General features: G+C 33.7%; 1 protein-coding gene across 2 annotated transcripts in view; it reads left to right on the top strand.

The window, feature by feature from the left end:
* Window positions 1-17715, top strand: part of RBPJ (recombination signal binding protein for immunoglobulin kappa J region) — a 130921-nt gene that overhangs the window by 36338 nt on the left and 76868 nt on the right. The window contains exon 1 of one of the 2 annotated variants that reach the window (XM_044681297.1): window positions 7468-7631. The exons of the other annotated variant lie outside the window; for it this stretch is intronic. Coding sequence (XP_044537232.1) covers window positions 7615-7631 — 17 coding nt within the window. The 5' untranslated portion in view covers window positions 7468-7614. Of the gene's footprint in view, window positions 1-7467; window positions 7632-17715 lie in introns of those variants that run through there. 2 annotated transcript variants of the gene reach the window in all.

Below are 17715 nucleotides of genomic sequence, written 5' to 3'. Positions count from 1 at the left end.
TTTCCTAGTAATTTCAGTCCTGATGCTTTCTAGGCTTAGTACTTTGGATATAATATTTGATCTTAATATCTGTAATGTTGAAGTGAATGATTTTACACACACATTATAGTCCCTCTTGCAGCAGAAAGCTACTTCCAAATCCCTTAGAGTGGCTTATAGAAATAATCCTTGGTTTTGTTCTAGTTGGTGAAAGTTCTATAAGAGTGAGTTTACTTGTGCTGTCATCTCTTCTGAGTTTAACAAGTATCTTTCTTCTATAATGAATGTACTTGATTGAGAACTATTTGAATTGTAGTTAAGAGCTAAGTGTGGCTCTTCCATCAAGTAGCAATTGCCCTCAAGTCTGAACCCTTCTCACCTCAAAAATCCTTACCACTTAAATTCCAAACCATCTGTCACAACAGAATAATATTCCAAGAAATCTAGTAGTAGCTAACAAGGGTAGGCAGTGCTCTCTGAGTGCTTCTTTGTGTATAGCTCAGGCAACACTTTTAATTCTCATCTCTGGACCTGAAGACTGGTAGTCTGGTTTCTAATTTTGCCCTCATTTTAACAAAATTTCATTTCCATAAATTATTCTGTGGGTTTTATCTCACTATAATGTGGTTTTACTAGAAGGGCCTTTTTAAGGTACCTTGAACTTTAATTCTAAACCGGTCAGTATTCAAAAGTAGGAAAAATGAAGGGAAGGTATATGAAAAAAAGTAAAAGTGAATTTTAATCAGATTCACATGAATACTCTCTAGGAGTTGAAAGAGATTTTTCAAGTTATATAGCTGTGCTTTTCAGCTTCATCTGTGTACTTACAAGTGATATTGGTTTTATTTGTGGAGGGAAGGTAAGGTTACAGGCCATCCTTGTTCATTAGCCTTTTAGCCCTTTTCCTTTAACATTTTCCAGATAGCATCACCTTCATTAATTATTGCACCATATGGGAAGGACTAAATAATATAAAACATTTCTCTTGAATTAATCTCCTAGTGTGTATTTTATAAATGTTCTGCTAAATTACCTATCATTTAAAATGTTTTGCCAGCACATGATCAGTAGTATAGTAATGATAGCTGAAATCTGATCACTAAAATACTTGATTTTTACTAATAATTTCATCCTTTTCCTTGTCCAAAGTGTAAGAAGCTGAGCTGATTTTAGTTTCATTTTTGCTTCTCTTTGGAGCTAATAAAATATGGAATTAACCAGAGGTAGAAAGGGAAATAAATGAAAGGGCTGAATAATTTACAGATTATACATCCTCTGTTCCTGAATACTCAAATTTACCAAAAATTTTTTTCCATTTAGAATGTTAGCTTTGTTATATTTTAAAGGTCAGTGTTCAGAAGAACATATAGAATCATTTTTTTTCCTAACCTAAAAATGCAAATGTTACCAGTGCTCATTTTTTTTTTTTTGTCAAAATGTTAGTTTTTTAAATCAGCCTCCTGTAATGGATCACCACCCTTCCCTCCCCCCACTCCCATGCAGAAAACTTTACTAATATCCTTTATTAGGTTACTGGGGGAAGATGACCCCAAAACTATATTAGTTTACCCACAAACACAATTATTGCCATGAAGAAATCGTATCTTTATGTGTATGCATTTGTAGATAGTGATTTTTTTAGAAAGGTACTTTAAAAAGTAATCACATTTATTCAAGAGCTTTTTTATATAACTTGGTGGCATGGAAATCTATTAATATACATGTAGGTTAAGCATATGTTTCACATGGTAGATTTGGGATTTATATTAGGAAAAATTATTTAACTGAGTAGAATGAGTTTCTCTATCAGGTGTAGGTTGGACTCCCACCTTTTGGAGATATCATAGAAGAAATTTTTGCTTGGGGACAGGTTGGTAGATATGACTTCTAACTTCTTTCCATTTCAGAGATTCTGGAATTGTAGGCATTTGTTGGTATGCATTTTGTCAATTTTGAATCATCTCTCCCTGGCCTTGTACCCTTTTCCCCTTTAACATGCCATCATTGGACTGGAGTAATATTTAACATTTGAAAATTTATTAAATACTTCCTTCACAACAATCCGTGATTAGGTATAATAGTACCCATTTTACAGATGAAGAAATTGAAGCTCAGAAGGGTTAAGACTCAAGGCCACAGCTAAGAAGAGCCTAGACTCTTTCCATTATAGCACATTTAAGAAGACAGTGATTAAAGATGTATTAAAGTTTGTCTTACTGACTTTTGTAGGGCATAACAACCAAATCCCTTTTTCATAGTTGTGCCTACTTCTACTTTGAGGTTCCATAGCAAGGCTGAAATTTGTGGCTCCTTGTTCTGAATCCTGAAGTCATTACTACATATTAATGAAACTAAAAAATTGGGAAACATTTAAAAAGAAGAGAGCTCCACCAAGTGGAGCACCTTTAAAAGGAAAACAGGCTTCCTCTCCCAAAAGTGATACATGCAAAGCATCTTTTTTTAATTACTAGTTTAGAACTACTAATTCTATACTTGATCTCTTAAATGGTTAGTAGTTGGCATTTTTTTTAGTATTTGGTTGGTTTGAGAATTATAGTATTGATGTATAAAAGTCAATATTTCTGTTTCCTATCACTTTTTAGAAGCTACTTAAATGCCTTTTCCTGTTAAACTTAGTTTTTAAAAAATGGTTTGTAGCAATTGACATTCTAAGAATTTATGGAGTTTCTCATTTTTAATAGTGGAAGGCTAATTTTCAGTCATAGTTAATTTTTTTCAAGGAGTTGAGAACAAATACTCTTAGTTAGCTATCCACAGGGTAGATAGACATCTAAATTATCAAGGGATAAGAGGACTTACTTGGTCACCCATATCCTGTCTTTTCTTAGAATCAGATTCTTAAAAAGTTGGAAGGGACTGTTTATTCTAACATCATTTACTAATTTTATTCTCTTTTTAAAATCATGCTCAGATCATATTATTTTTTGAAGAAGCCAACATATATACCACTCCTATCAAAGGATATTTTTCAAACCCACTCTATATAATTTTAATAGTTCTTCGAACACTTGTTAACTTGTATTCTTACTGATAACATAAATTTATTAGTATTTTCTCTGTTCTCATTCTGGCAAGCCTTGGGAGTAGGCCTATCTATTCCAATGTCAAATGAGTTTTCTGACAGTCAGGTTGAGTTCAAATTTGGCTTCAGACACTATCTGTGTAACCTTTAGACTAGTCATTTCACGAACTTTTCTTACTTTAGTTTCTTCAACTCTAAAAGAGAGATAGATGATAACAGCACCTAGTTCACTGCATGGTTGTGAGGATCAAATGAGATAATATTGTAAAGTACTTACACAATGCTTGGCACTCCCCTTTTACCCTCTGGTTCTAATAAATTAGGCATTTTTCTTAGGGTTTCTTGACATATTGTCTAAATTTTTTTTTTAAAAATGGTTTTCCAGGAATGTGATGATTATTAAATTAATCTCCTTGACTTGTTTCCAAGTTAGTTTTTTAAACTATCAAATATCTTATGTTTTCTTATATTTTTTTCAATCATTTGATTGTGTTCTAATATTCTGCCTCTATTCTACTACCAGTTCTTTTTTTTAAAAAGTCCCCTACTTCATTAGCTCATTCTTGTGGAAAGTCTTTTATTCCCCTTTGAGCTGCTGCTTGCATTCCATTGGAGGACTCTTTAGCTTTGCATTAATTTTTTTTTTTAAAACCCTTGTACTTTGGTGTATTGTCTCATAGGTGGAAGAGTGGTAAGGGTGGGCAATGGGGGTCAAGTGATTTGCCCAGGGTCACACAGCTGGGAAGTGGCTGAGGCTGGGTTTGAACCTAGGACGACCTGTCTCTAGGCCTGACTCTCACTCCACTGAGCTACCCAGCTGCCCCCTGCATTAATTTTTAATATTGGTCATGGTTTCCTTTGATTTACTCCCCTTGTAGCTTTAGTTCATGAATTGGGGCTTTGTGCAAAGGCTTCACTTCCTGCTCTGTTGCAGATCTTGCCCTGGTTTCCTGTGCTGATCTCTTATGTGTCCCTAGATTAGGAACCACTTCCCCATCCCCACCCCTACTGACTACCTCCTTTTAGGATTTTGAGATTGAGAGCTCGTAGGACTGAATTGTCTAGGTCTTGAGAAGGTTAAGTCCAAAGTTGCCTAGCCCTTTCCTGTTGTTGGTATTTATCCTTCTTACATAAATACTTAGAAGAAAACATTCCCCACCTTCCTGAAGTTTCATCTTCTATTGGAAGACATTTCCAAATAAATGTAAAATATGCACAAAGCAAATTGGGAGCCTGGAGGACCAGGAAAAGTCTCCTATAAGAAGTAGTAACTTTACTTAGCTTTGAAGGGAGCCACTAATATTTAAATGACAATATTTAGACAATAATTCCATTAACTTTAAAAATAATTTAAAGACGAAATATGAAATGGCTATTATTTTTACAATTTGGAGATGAGGTTTTAATTAAGTCATCATAGAGAAGGATAACATTTTATAGTTTTGTATACTTTGAAATTCCTTTTACATTTTGAAAAAACACTTCCCAATTACTGATCTTTTGTCTTTGATCCTGGGGCTCATTCTATAGACGAGTGTTATATTAAGATTATATTATTAAAATATAATGTGGTATTTTGCAGAAAAATTTTTTCACTTCCTTCCCTTCCTTTGCCCTTCCCTTTTCTTTACCATCTGTCCTAGAACTGATAGTAAGTATTGGTTCTAAGACTGAATAGTGGTAAGGCTAAGGCAATTGGGATTAAATGACCTCTCTAGGGTCACACATGGAGGAAGTGCCTGAGGCTAGATTTGAATCCAGGCCCTTCCATAGCCAAGCCTGGCTATCCACTGAATCACCTATAGCTACCCCTTTCTAGCCAAAGGTTTTTTTTGTTTCGTTTTGTTTTTTGTTTGTTTTTTTTAAACCAACTGTAGATTTGAGTTATATAGCCAGGAGTTTTTAATCTGGGAGTCCACAAACCCCCATTCACTGATAGATTTCAAGAAGACTGTTAACATAAAATTACATTCTTATTTTCACCAACCACTAACTGAAATTTAGCATTTCCTTAAATTATGAATTTTAAAAAAGTATTTTAAAAAAGACTATAGTGTCACCAGACTTCCAAAGAGGCCCATTACACAAAGAAAGGTTACAATTCCTTGATTTTAAATATATTCAAATCATTAGCTGATGAGCTATACATTTGTGTGTGTGTGTATATATATATATATATATATACACACACACACACATACACATACCTTCTATTGCCTAGGAACTCAACTTTGCAGTTTACATGTATTATAATTAGGAATGTAATGAGTAGACAGCTGTCAATAGGATCTTAAATTTCCCTGCAAGTATGTAGGAAATTTGGAATTTCCCAATCATTTACTCTTTGCCTTCTTCAGATGTGATTTTTAAAAATACAGTATTACTATTATGTTCTCTACATCTATTTGTCCATATCTGCTTATGACAGACAATATTACCTAGACTGAGGCTTAGAAAAACTATACTGATTTATGAAATCCTACACATCCTACGAGATTCAATTCAAGTTATATAAGGGAGACATATATATATGTGTGTGTGTATATATATATATATACACACACACACACATACATACATACACACATATACACACACACATAGTCTTTTTTTTGATAAGTTGTTTTTTTGTTTGTTTGTTTGTTCTTTAATTTTAAACCCTTAACTTCTGTGTATTGACTTATAGGTGGAAGAGTGGTAAGGGTAGGCAATGGGGGTCAAGTGACTTGCCCAGGGTCACACAGTTAGGAAGTGTCTGTGGCTGGATTTGAACCTAGGACCTCCCGTCTCTAGGCCTGGCTCTCAATTCACTGAGCTACCCAGCTGCCCCCTCACACATAGTCTTTTAAAGTATGTCTCTCAGCTGTTACAAAAATTGAAATGAACTTTTCTTCCTTGGACCTTGCATAACACTTTATGCTTAAAGTTATATTTTATTTAGCATTACAGCTTTGTATATTTATTTTATATTAACATACTCACATACTCTGAGTGTATGTGATTTTCTACTACTTCATGGGAAGGAGTGAGAGGAGGATTAATTATCTTTATATCTTTTCCTATATCCTGCCTGTGTTTTGCAATAGATATGTGATAAATGACTGTTAAATGAATAATAAAATGCTTTAGACCTCCTTTAAATATAATTCTAAAAGGTTTGCTTGGTGCTAGAATTGTTTTCTTTGGGAACATGTCTCCACTTTAAAAATAAAAGTCAATTTTTTTTATAATTTGGGTGAGGAATGATTTCAGAGACAATTTGTAAAGCAATATCTTTCTGTAAAAAACTAAAATATATTTTGTAAAAGTTATTTAAAAAATTAAGTGCCTAATGATGGCATTTTTATATAATATTTAAATTTATATTTTATATTGGATTGTCTTTTGGTAGTTTATCTCAGAATAACATAACCTCACATCTATAAAAGAAATTTTTTATCCTGCAGTTTTGTAGTATTCCATATTATTTATAGATAGAAAACTTAGTTTCTTACCTTTTATCATCTAACTTTTTTTTTTTTTTTTTGTCTTTGAAAGCCTTACTTAAGGTTCAGTTCCATCAAACTTAAATTGATTGATCAGAGCTGATCCTAAAGTATTACTTTCCTTTATGCATACATGTATTTGAGTAATTATTAGACCAGGCACATTTATCTTCCTCTCTATTGACCAAATTTCATAGAAGCAAATTACCTTTTTTTTAAAACATAAAAAATAGGTAGATGTATAGATAAAAAATGGGAATTTAAGTGACATTTTTATTGCTCCTCCCCCAATGAAGTATGGTTCTTAATGAGAAAAATAATCATTCTGCTAAATCACATCATGAAAAATCAAGGGATTGCAAATTTGAGTAAACTCATAGATTTTGCTATCTCTGATTTAGCATAATACAGTAAAGAAGACTGAACAACTGAATTTTTTTTTATTTGTTAGAAAATATACAAATTTAAATGATTCAGCATGATTGTTGCTTTAGGAAGATATTTGTATCATTTTATTTTACAGAAAGAATATTTTTAAAATGTGAGTGATTGCTTACCTGCAAGAGTGCCATACATCTTTTGGGCCAGATAATCATTCAGATTCTGACTGCTTTAGCTAGCCTGAATCCTCTATTCTATCTTCTTTTGTTGATGGGGAAACCAAAGTAACAATTGAGGTTTAAGCAGATTGCCAGAGTTCTATAAAGTGAGACCACAGTAAATCATAGATTAGAATTTTTCTTAAGTTACTATTCCTTGGATCACTATGGCAAAACTTTAATCCCTTACACATAATAGTATTTGTTTAAAACAATAATGTTTCTTATTAGCAGCGGCTTATTTATTTTTCTTGGTCATGGCAATTTGTTTAACACAATTCTCTAGTGTTTTAACATACTAACACTTAAAAGTCCTTATTTTTTTTGTTTTTGTTTTTTTAAAGTTATTGAAATTTTGTATGAGACTGACATTGAAATGGAAGGATTGTAGTTCTTCGGAGCCATTATGATCTCCAAAGGAAAGGAGAATGATACACTGGCTGAGGTGTTTTGAGGTGCATCGAAGTGTGCCGAGCCGTGGCTCACCTTAACATGTTCTTGAAGTACCATGGCGTGGATTAAAAGGTATGGCTTGGAAACATCCCAGTGACCCATTGTTTTTAGGTTGTTGACAGAGTAACCCAGGCTTTGTTAGTGATAATTACTGAGTATTCTAAGTATGGTGCTTTATTATTTGGATTGTATGGTTTTGAGTCTTTAATAATTAGCATTTTGTATTAAATGTATAACTTGCATGCCCCCACGCTGTAGAAAATCAAGGACTATGGAAAAAATAGCTATAGGAATTTCTCAGTTTATGCTTTATATGATTTTTAAAGCAGCTAATTTCTTCACCAAATAATTCAGGGCAATGCTTATTATTTTAGGTTTGTAGCTAACTTTTGGTTCAGAATACAGGCTAGTTTTTTTTTTTTTTTTTGTTTTTTTTTTTTTTTTTGCTATGGTGGTGTCATTTGTGTCATATATAAATTTGACTACTTCTCTGTAGGCCAGAAGTATAGGGTATACTTGTTCAGTTCTGCTTATAGTTTTACTTGTGTTAACTGGGAAAAAAACACAGAACTATAAAATAGTCAGAAAAATCACTCTTTAATTAAGGAAAGGCGTTTAGCTAAAATGTAAGACCTCCTTGCAGAGCTGTGTGCTATTAACCCACGTAGAGTCCCCAGACTGACAGCTCCAGTCACTAAATTTCTGGAAGTGCCACCGTGCTAGATGACGACTCAGAAGAATGATAGAACTTGGGGGGGGGTCTTTTATACCCTCTGGAGAACTTGGTGTACAGTAAACCTACATAGACAAACTGTAAGCAGGGCGCAAAGAGGTCTGCAGCCAGCCTTAGGGATATCAGGGAGCAGTCAACTCTAACAATTACAAAGGAAAGGTCTAAGAGCTGGGCTTCCAGAGAGGGGACTTTAATACAATCAGAGAAGCTTCTAAAACCAATAAAGGCATTCAACATTGGGACTATCTCCATAGATCCCACCCACACTAGGGTCCCCAAACAGTTTGAGGTCTATATAGTTCAACAGTTGTGCCTGGTACTGGGGTTTCCTCAAAGGATAGGGATAAAATTGAGCATCTAGATTTCACGTTGACACTTGAGAAAATGGATGATTCATTATTTTTAGCTTGATTATCATTTATTCACAGATGTATGTATCATTAATCATAATTCATGTGTTTGTGGTATTTAGTCTCACTGTTTGTAGTTAACAGTAATGGTAATTCTGGGCTACATGGTACCTATAACCACGGAAGATGTTAAGACTTATATTTTATAGTTTTACTTAAGTTATACAATTAAAACCATTTTGACTTTTGAAACCATGGAAAACATCCGATTTAGTGCATAAACACTGCCAAAGTTTTTCTTAAAGGTGGTAGATATAACAATCCTGGAAAAATGCTATCTTTTTAAAGGTTATACAGAGTGCAGCTTCTTATCTCTTAGTAATAAAGAACTATGTATGTTGTAGGCAGATAGGAGAGTAATTCAGTTTTATTTAATAGAGTATCCCATAATCTCAGTATATCACAGATTTATTGGCAAAACCACCTTAATTCAAAATTGTTTTGGTTTTGCAATAAATATGTTTTAGAATTGTTACTGATCCTAAGACAGAAAATTCTCCTTTGTAGTGACACTATCATAGTAAAGTTCTAAAAAGTTACCTTTTTTAAAATTAAAAAAAAAAACAAAAAACTTTTTTAACCCTTGCCTTTTGTCTTAGAATTGATACTTGGTATCAGTTCCAAGGCAGAAGAGTGATAAGGGGTAGGCAATTGGGGTTAAGTTACTTGCCTAGGCTCAAGGCTAGGAAGTATCTAGGGCCATGATTTGAACATTTCTGACTAGCTTTCTATCCACTGAGCCCCTAAAGTTACCTTCTTCAAAAATCTATCCACTTGATAATTGTTGGTTATTTGATCTATGTACTTGCTATTGCTATGTCCTTTTCTTTCTGATGATTTTGCTCCCCAAATTCATATTTTGTGAAAGAAATAATTATGGATCACATTTTTTGTTCTTTATCCAAAAAAATCTATTATCTATTTCTTTTTTTCTTGATGACTATACAAAGCTTTTCAAGGTCTGTGTAGTATTCTGATACTTCAAGAAACTAACATGATAATATTATCTTCAAATAATTAAGGTTTTTAGGCCTATAAGTCTCCTTTTTATCCATTCTAACTTTTAAATTTCATACTCTCACTTTTAATTCCTAGAGAATAGTTTCTGACACTGCTGTGTACTTCTTCCCTCCTGTATCCCTATGCAAGTTCAGAAAATAAATTTTGATTTCTGTTCCAGTGATACTTTAGCCATTCCTTGCTAGAGAAATTTTTAGATTTTTTTCAGATTTTTCAGATCATTTTAGAATCATTTTAACTAGGGCCATGGAAATGTTATGAACTCAAAACACTGAATTTACCATTTTAACACTGTACATTACTCTTTTTGGTAAGGGGTTCTAAATCTATTTATGAGTTAAGCTATTGTTTTGCAGGCTAGCGACTTTTACTAATACATTGTAAAATTATGTTACTAACACATTGTAAAAAAAAAATTCTTATATGAATAATACTCAAATGTCCAAGATTGATTTAGGAACTAATTGTGACCATCTGAAAATTCCTCCTTGTTTTTTGTACATCTTTTATGAACTCAAAATAAGTTATGGCTTTTGAGGATTTAGATAAGGTTGAATGGATTTTTTCTGTAAAGACAGAAATATTCCATATTTCTTATTCACTTATATTTAAAAATATGTCTTGAATTTTCAAAGATGTATAACAAACATTTCCATTTCTTTTTTTAATGTAGAATCTGTGAGATCATAGGAACAAAGATTTAGAACTAAAACAGTCATTAGAGATAATGTTATCTAGTCCAATTCTGTCATTTTTATTTAATCAGTAGAAGTTAAATGATGCATCCAACTTTTCACAATATATGATAGATAATAGTGGGGTTTCAACCAAGATCTTATTTTAAATCCATCACATTTTCCATTGTCCCCTGGTAGGTAGGTAGGTATGACTGTCAAAAGAAATATTTTCAGGGTTTCCTCAATTCAGGGACAGACAGATCAATAAAAGTAGACTACATAGTGTTTTGAGAGAGGACCTATGATTTCATTGTTTTAAGGAACTCTCAATGAGGAATCTCCCTTCACCAATGTAGATCTGGTCATCTATTCTACATCTTAAAGAGTTTTAAGTGACTTGCCCAGAACTACACACCTAGTATGTATTAGAGGTGGAACTTGAACACAAGGCTTCCTTTAATAGAAGTTAAAGTCCTTATTTACCAACCTGTGCCACTTCTCTGTCCCTCTTATTACTTAATTACACTTAGAAAGTGGATTAATATGGGAGGAAAATGAAAAGTCACCATAGATTAGGTAAGGTTTTTGAATGGAATAATTTAGCCTTAAATAGCTGTCAAACTTTTCTTTATCACCTTTGTCTGGTACATGTATATGTATTATCCAATTTCCAGTTTGATGTTGAAGGTTATTCCCTTTGCAAGGGGGAAATGAAATGTGGTATATGCCTTGTATTTCTAAATTTTCCTATGCCTCTAAGATTGTAATAATAGCATTTATGTAGTGCTTTAGGGTTTGCAAAACCCTCTGTAAATATATCATTTTATCAACTACAACAACTCCATGAAATAGGTGCTATTATTAGCCCCAATTTATATTTAAGGTAACAAGAATCATACAGATTAAGTGACTTGCCCAGAGTAACACAGTGTCTGAGGCTGGATTTGAACTTACAGCATCCTGACTCCAGGCCTAGTACACCACCTAGCTGCCTAATTCTAGGACTCTTGTCTTTACCTTATCTTATTTGAATGTCAGCAGTGAGACCTCTTCAATAGTACTGTCTAATATACTTCTAATTCTGATGCAGTTCTATCTCAATCTCTTTTCTACAGAAGTACAGATAAATAATGCCAATGATTAAGTCAAAAACTCCTTCAATTATGTTTCTATTCCACTAAGCTCTACTCCACTTATTTGGTGGGAAAAAGAGGCATCATTTCTTGTGAGAACTCTTACTTTATATCCTTTCATATTTGGCCCTTTTAAAAGTCAGTACCTTCCAAATGATATTTTTACCAAATGATGATATTTTTACCATAAAGAGTTCTAACACTGGTTAAGAATTACATCTCTTGGGGCAGCTGGGTAGCTCAGTGGAGTGAGAGTCAGGCCTAGAGACAGGAGGTCCTAGGTTCAAACCCGGCCTCAGCCACTTCCCAGCTGTATGACCCTGGGCAAGTCACTTGACCCCCATTGCCCACCCTTACCAATCTTCCACCTATGAGACAATACACCGAAGTACAAGGGTTTAAAAAAAAAATTCCAAAAAAAAAATAAAAAAGAATTACATCTCTTGGGGACAGCTAGGTGGCTCAGTGGATTGAAAACCAGGCCTAGAGATGGGAGGTGCTGGGTTTAAATCTAGCCTCAGACAGTTCCTAGCTGTGTGACTGTGGGCAAGTTATTTAGTCTCATTGCCTAGCCCTTACCAGTCTTCTGCCTTGGAACCAATACGCAGTATTGATTCTAAGATAGCAGAAGGTAAGTGCTTAAAAAAAAAAGGAAACTTTTTTTATGTTGAATACTATTGCTTCTAATATAGTCCTTTGTGCTCTATTTCAAGTTCATCACCCAGTTAGATACAGTTTTAGGAGAATATTTAGAAGCAACATTGATAGATGAGCTAAAGCTTCAGTAACTTTCTGAGTTGGAGTGACTAAGCAATGCTAAAGATTGGGTATGTCATGTAGGATGGCTCAGACCACCTTCTAGCTCACTTTACAGATTTGTCCATATTGTCATAAAGATTATGAAAATATTTATTTGGTGTTATCAAATTAATAATTATAACCTCATACTAGAAAGCTGTATTTTGGTCATCTAAAGCTATTTATATTGTCTGTTTATAAGATGATACTCACTGAACTTAAGAATATTACTTAAATTTTCAGAGCTTTAATTTCCTTATCTATAACTGGAGACGATGATGATGATGATGATAATACTTACATTTCCTACCTCACCGAGTTATTGTGAAGAAAGGGCTTTCACTATGTAAATGTGAATAGTTTCTGTTTTTAACATCAGCAAAGTAAAAAAGAGAAACATTATACTAAAATCACCTAATTTAGCTTAATCTTTTCATTGACTTGTCCTATATAAGACATATTTTTTTTTATTTTATTTTTTAGAAAAATTTTCCATGGTTACATGATTCTTGTTTTTACTTTCCCCTTCACCCACCTTCACCCCCACCCCCACATACAACGCACATTTCCACTGGTTTTAACATGTGTGATCAATCAAGACTTATTTACATATTATTGATAGTTGCATGTGTTCAAGCGGTTGTTTTTCTTCTGTTTTCTACTCCTGCAGTTCTTCCTCTGAATGTATTCAAGTCATTCACCCATTCTGAATTTATCTTGGTATAGGGTGTGAGATATTGATCTAAGCATAATCTCTCCCATATTGTTTTGCAATTTTCCCAACAGTTTTTGCCAAATAGTGGATTTTTGTCCCAAAAATTGGGCTCTTTGGGTTTATCATAGACAGTCTGGCTGAAGTCACTTACAGCAAGTCTATTCCACTGATCCTCCCTTCTGTCTCTTAGCCAGTACAATATCGTTTTAATGACTGCTGCTTTATAGTATAATTTAATATCTGGTACTGCTAGGCCACCTTCCTTCACATTTTTTTTTTTCATTTTTTCTCTTGATATTCTTGATCTTTTGTTCTTCCAAATGAACTTTGTTATAGTTTTTTCTAATTCAGTAAAAAAGTTTTTTGGTAGTTTGATAGGTATGGCACTAAATAGGTAAATTAATTTGGGTAGAATGGTCATTTTTATTATGTTAACCTACCCAAGAGCAACAATGTTTTTCCAATTGTTAAGATCTAGTTTTAATTGTCTGGAAAGTGTTTTGTAGTTGCGTTTGTATAATTCCTATGTTTGTTTTGGTAGATAGATTCCTAAGTATTTTATATTGTCTACGGTGATTTTAAATGGTGTTTCTCTTTCTACCTCTTGCTGCTCTTATGTGTTGGAAATATATAGAAATGCTGATGATTTATGTGCATTTATTTTGTATCCTGTGACTTTGCTAAAGTTGTTGATTATTTCTACAAGCTTCTTAGTTGATTCTCTAGGATTTTTTAAGTAGACCATCATATCATCTGCCCAGAGTGATAGCTTAGTCTCTTCATTGCCCATTTTAATACCTTCAATTTCTTTTTTTTCCTCTAATTGCTACTGCTAGTGTTTCTAGTACAATGTTAAATAATAGAGGTGATAGTGGGCATCCTTGTTTCACTCCTGATCTTATTGGGAAGGCTTCTAATTTATCCCCATTGCATATGATGCTTGTTGATGGTTTTTAAGAAATATTTTGATACCTTCATGAGTAATAGATTAATTAAATTAATTTTGATTAGTCAATTATTAATGGATTGATTAATTATGGATAATTTAATATGCAAGTATCAAGTTGGACATTTTGTGGAAGCAAAAAGTTAAGCTATGGTCATACATATTACAAATATCAGTGGTAATAGTGTGTTCTATTTTTAGTATTATCAATATTATCAGAAAAGTTCACAATACCTAGAAAAGTTAAGTATTTTATGATGGTGGTGATGGTGATAAAATATATTTTATGTCAGATATTTTATAGAAAACTGATCAGAATCCTCAGGTTTCAAAAGTTGAAAAGTATTGATGTACAATTGCTTATGTTTTAGGTATCTTTGGCTAAACCCATGTTGGAGAACCCATGGCATTAGTGCCAGAAGGGACATCACCCCTCCCCCTCTCCACATACACCTAAGGGCATTTCTCACATGACCTATCCCTCTGCCCAGCAGGCCAATGAGAGTGCTTCTGCCTTCCCCTGGCTAGGGTAGGGTGTGGGGCTCACATGCAGCATGAAGGTTGTAGTTTGGGCACTCCATCTCTAAAAGTTTGCTGTCACTGGTCTAAGCTGGTACTTGTCATAGGAGTATGTTAAAATTATATGGAGAATTGGTAAATTATGTCAGAAATTAATGGAATGTGTATCTTTATTCTGTACTAATATAATAATAAGATGTTTCTAATAAGTCAGCCACCATGCATTTATTAAGTACTTACTCTATATCAGACATGGTATTAAGGGAAAAAAAGTCCCCACTTCAAGAAGCTTAAATTCTTCTTTTTTAAAACATTTATTAATATTTATATTTTAGAAAAGTTAACATGGTTATGCTCTATTTCCAAATTGTTGATAGTTGCATTGGTGTGGTACTTTCGATCCCCAATCATGTCCTCATCAACCCATGTATTCAAGCAGTTGATTTTCTTCTGTGTTTCCTCTCTTGCAGTTCTTCCTCTGAATGTGGGTAGAGTTCTTTACCATAAGTCCCTCAGAATAGTCCTGGGTCATTGCATTGCTGCTAGTACAGAAGTCCATTGCATTCTATTTTACCACAGTATATGAGTCTCTGTGTACAGTGTTCTTCTGGCTTCTTCTTTTTTTTTTTTTTAATCTTATCTTCTGTCTTAGAATCAATACCGTGTATTGGTTCTAAGGCAGAAGAGTGGTAAGGGCTAGGCAATGGAGGTTAAGTGACTTGCCCAGGATCACACAGCTAGGAAGTGTCTAAGGACAGATTTGAATCTGGGACCTCCCGTCTCTGGGCCTGGCTCTCAATCTACTGAGCCACCTAGTTGCCCCCAGGAAGCTTAACTTCTAATGGAGTTACATACAGAGTAGATGGAAGATAATCTTACTAGGAGTAAGCACTAGCAATTGGGACAGGATTTGTCTCCTATCCAAGATGAGATTTGAGCTGAATTTTGAAGGAAGCCAGGACAAAAAAAAAGGCAGAGAGAACATAGGGAGCGCCATATTTGAGGATAATAGTGTGCTCTATTTTTAGTATTATCAATATTATCAAAAAAGTTCATAACACCTAGAAAAGTTAAGTATTTTATGATGGTGGTGATGAGTAAGTATGATGAGTAAGTAGGTGAGTGTAGGTAGGTATTAGTGTTCCTGGCCTATTATGTTCAGTTGTAACTCATATTCCTTTCATCAAGGAAGGTTTCCTTAAAGCTATTTCTGAGTCAGGTGCTCTTAAGAATCTGAATTAAATATGCATAGTTTCTGTTTCAAATTTTAAAATAGAGATACTATTGGCATTACAACTTTAGAAGTATAGCAAATAAAATAGAATTGGAAGATGAGTTGTGAGTTCTCTATCATGCTGATAGTAGCTTATGATACTTTGGGTGGGTATGGCTTTGACAGAGGAAATGGTCATGCAATATAGATTAGGAGAGAAGGAAATTGGTTCAGATTTTCTTCAGATTTCTTAGATTGTGACTTTTTTCTCCCCTCCCATTGTCTTTCCTCTAAATATCATCCTACTACTTGAATCATGAAGCACTCCTTCTTTTCTGTTTTTTTTTTAAACCCATACCCTCTGTCTTAGAATTAATACTAAGTATTGGTTCAAGGCAGAAGAATGGTTAGGGCTAGGTAATTGAGGTTAAGTGACTTGTTCAGGGTCACACAGCTAGGAAGTGTCTGGGACCAGATTTGAAACCAGGACCTCCCATCTCCCAAGACCTGATACCTACTGAGCAACCTAGTTTCCCCTTGAATCTTTCTTTCTAGCCTTTTACCATCTTATACTTCTTTTTTTCCTTTTTGATGAGTGTTATACCTCACTTCTACTCCATCAACTTGTCATTTCACAGTATTTGTTTTCTTTTGAAGCCATATCTATCACCATTGAATGTTGCTCCGAACAGTACAAATATGTAGAATTATTTTTCAATAAGTTCTACTTTAATTTGGGTAAATTCCTGGGTCTTTTTAGTTTTTATCCCATAGTTCAAGAGCAAAAGTAGTAGGAGGCGTAGTATTTCTACAATATGATAGATGTTTAAAATTAAACATACCAGTGTGTTAAATATACATACTCATATATATATATATATGTATGTATATATCTGTGTGTGTGTTTATGTTGACTTTGTGTGTGTATATATATATATATATATATATTTATATAAGTGAATATTTGCCATCATTGATTATATTCAAGAAAAAATGCTTCAGCCTCTAAAAGCAAAATTTCAGAAAAGGAATTGAAAATTTTGAGTAGTGGATCCAGAGAAAGCAGGGGTAGTAGTTATGATCTCTGACAGAATTGGGGCTAACATGGATATATAATTAAAAGGGATGAACAGGTAATATGTTGGAGATAGGGGTAGTATGGATAATGAAACCATCAATATTGGACCTATATGACCTAAGAGGTGTAACATGCAGATTTTTAATGGAAAGACTAAATGAGATATACATAGAAATAATAACATAATAATAATGGGAGAACTTTAATTTTCCCTTCTCAGAACTAATAAATCTAATCAATAAAATAAGAAAGAAGTTAAGGAGATGAATAGAACCTTAGATAAGTTAAATAAGAGATATTTAGAGATCCCTCAGATTCCTGCATAAGGCTAGTAGTAGATCTAAGCCTAGCATACAATCCAAACATAGTTTCTGGTGAGACAACAATGGTTTAGACAGTATAAATATTCTTCAGAAGTCTTACTTTTTCATTCCTCATAATATGGAGGGTAATACTGCATTCCTGAAGTATTCTGGCTTTAGAATATAAATTCCACTGGGTATAACCAAACTTCAAAGACTTGATTTTGGAAAGAGTATTGTCCTGGTAACAGCTTGTCTCTGCTGCCTAAGCTAAACATGGCTCTGGTAATATATGTTAACTTAGAACCATATGGGTTAAGTTGATCAAATTAAATGCTAATAGGAATATGGAGAAGCGACCTAATATTATTACGTTGCTAGAGCAACTGTCAATTGTTTCATAGAAAACAACATGGATATAGACATTAAGAGCTGCAAAGCTTTTTGTGTTCATTTACCTAGAGATTCCATTGCATTATTAAGATTAGGTCTTAAGGACATTATTGAGAAGGTAAAAAGCTCTGTATATATAGAAATATTCATGGAAGCTTTGTTTATAATGACAGAATTGTCAGATCTGGCTGACAGGGGTGTGATGCAGGAGGCATTATG

The sequence above is a fragment of the Gracilinanus agilis genome, chromosome 6 (assembly GCF_016433145.1).
Source record: "Gracilinanus agilis isolate LMUSP501 chromosome 6, AgileGrace, whole genome shotgun sequence".
Taxonomy (NCBI): domain Eukaryota; kingdom Metazoa; phylum Chordata; class Mammalia; order Didelphimorphia; family Didelphidae; genus Gracilinanus; species Gracilinanus agilis.
The sequence above is the reverse complement of the archived record's forward strand: the minus strand, read 5'-3'. Positions and strand labels throughout refer to the sequence as shown.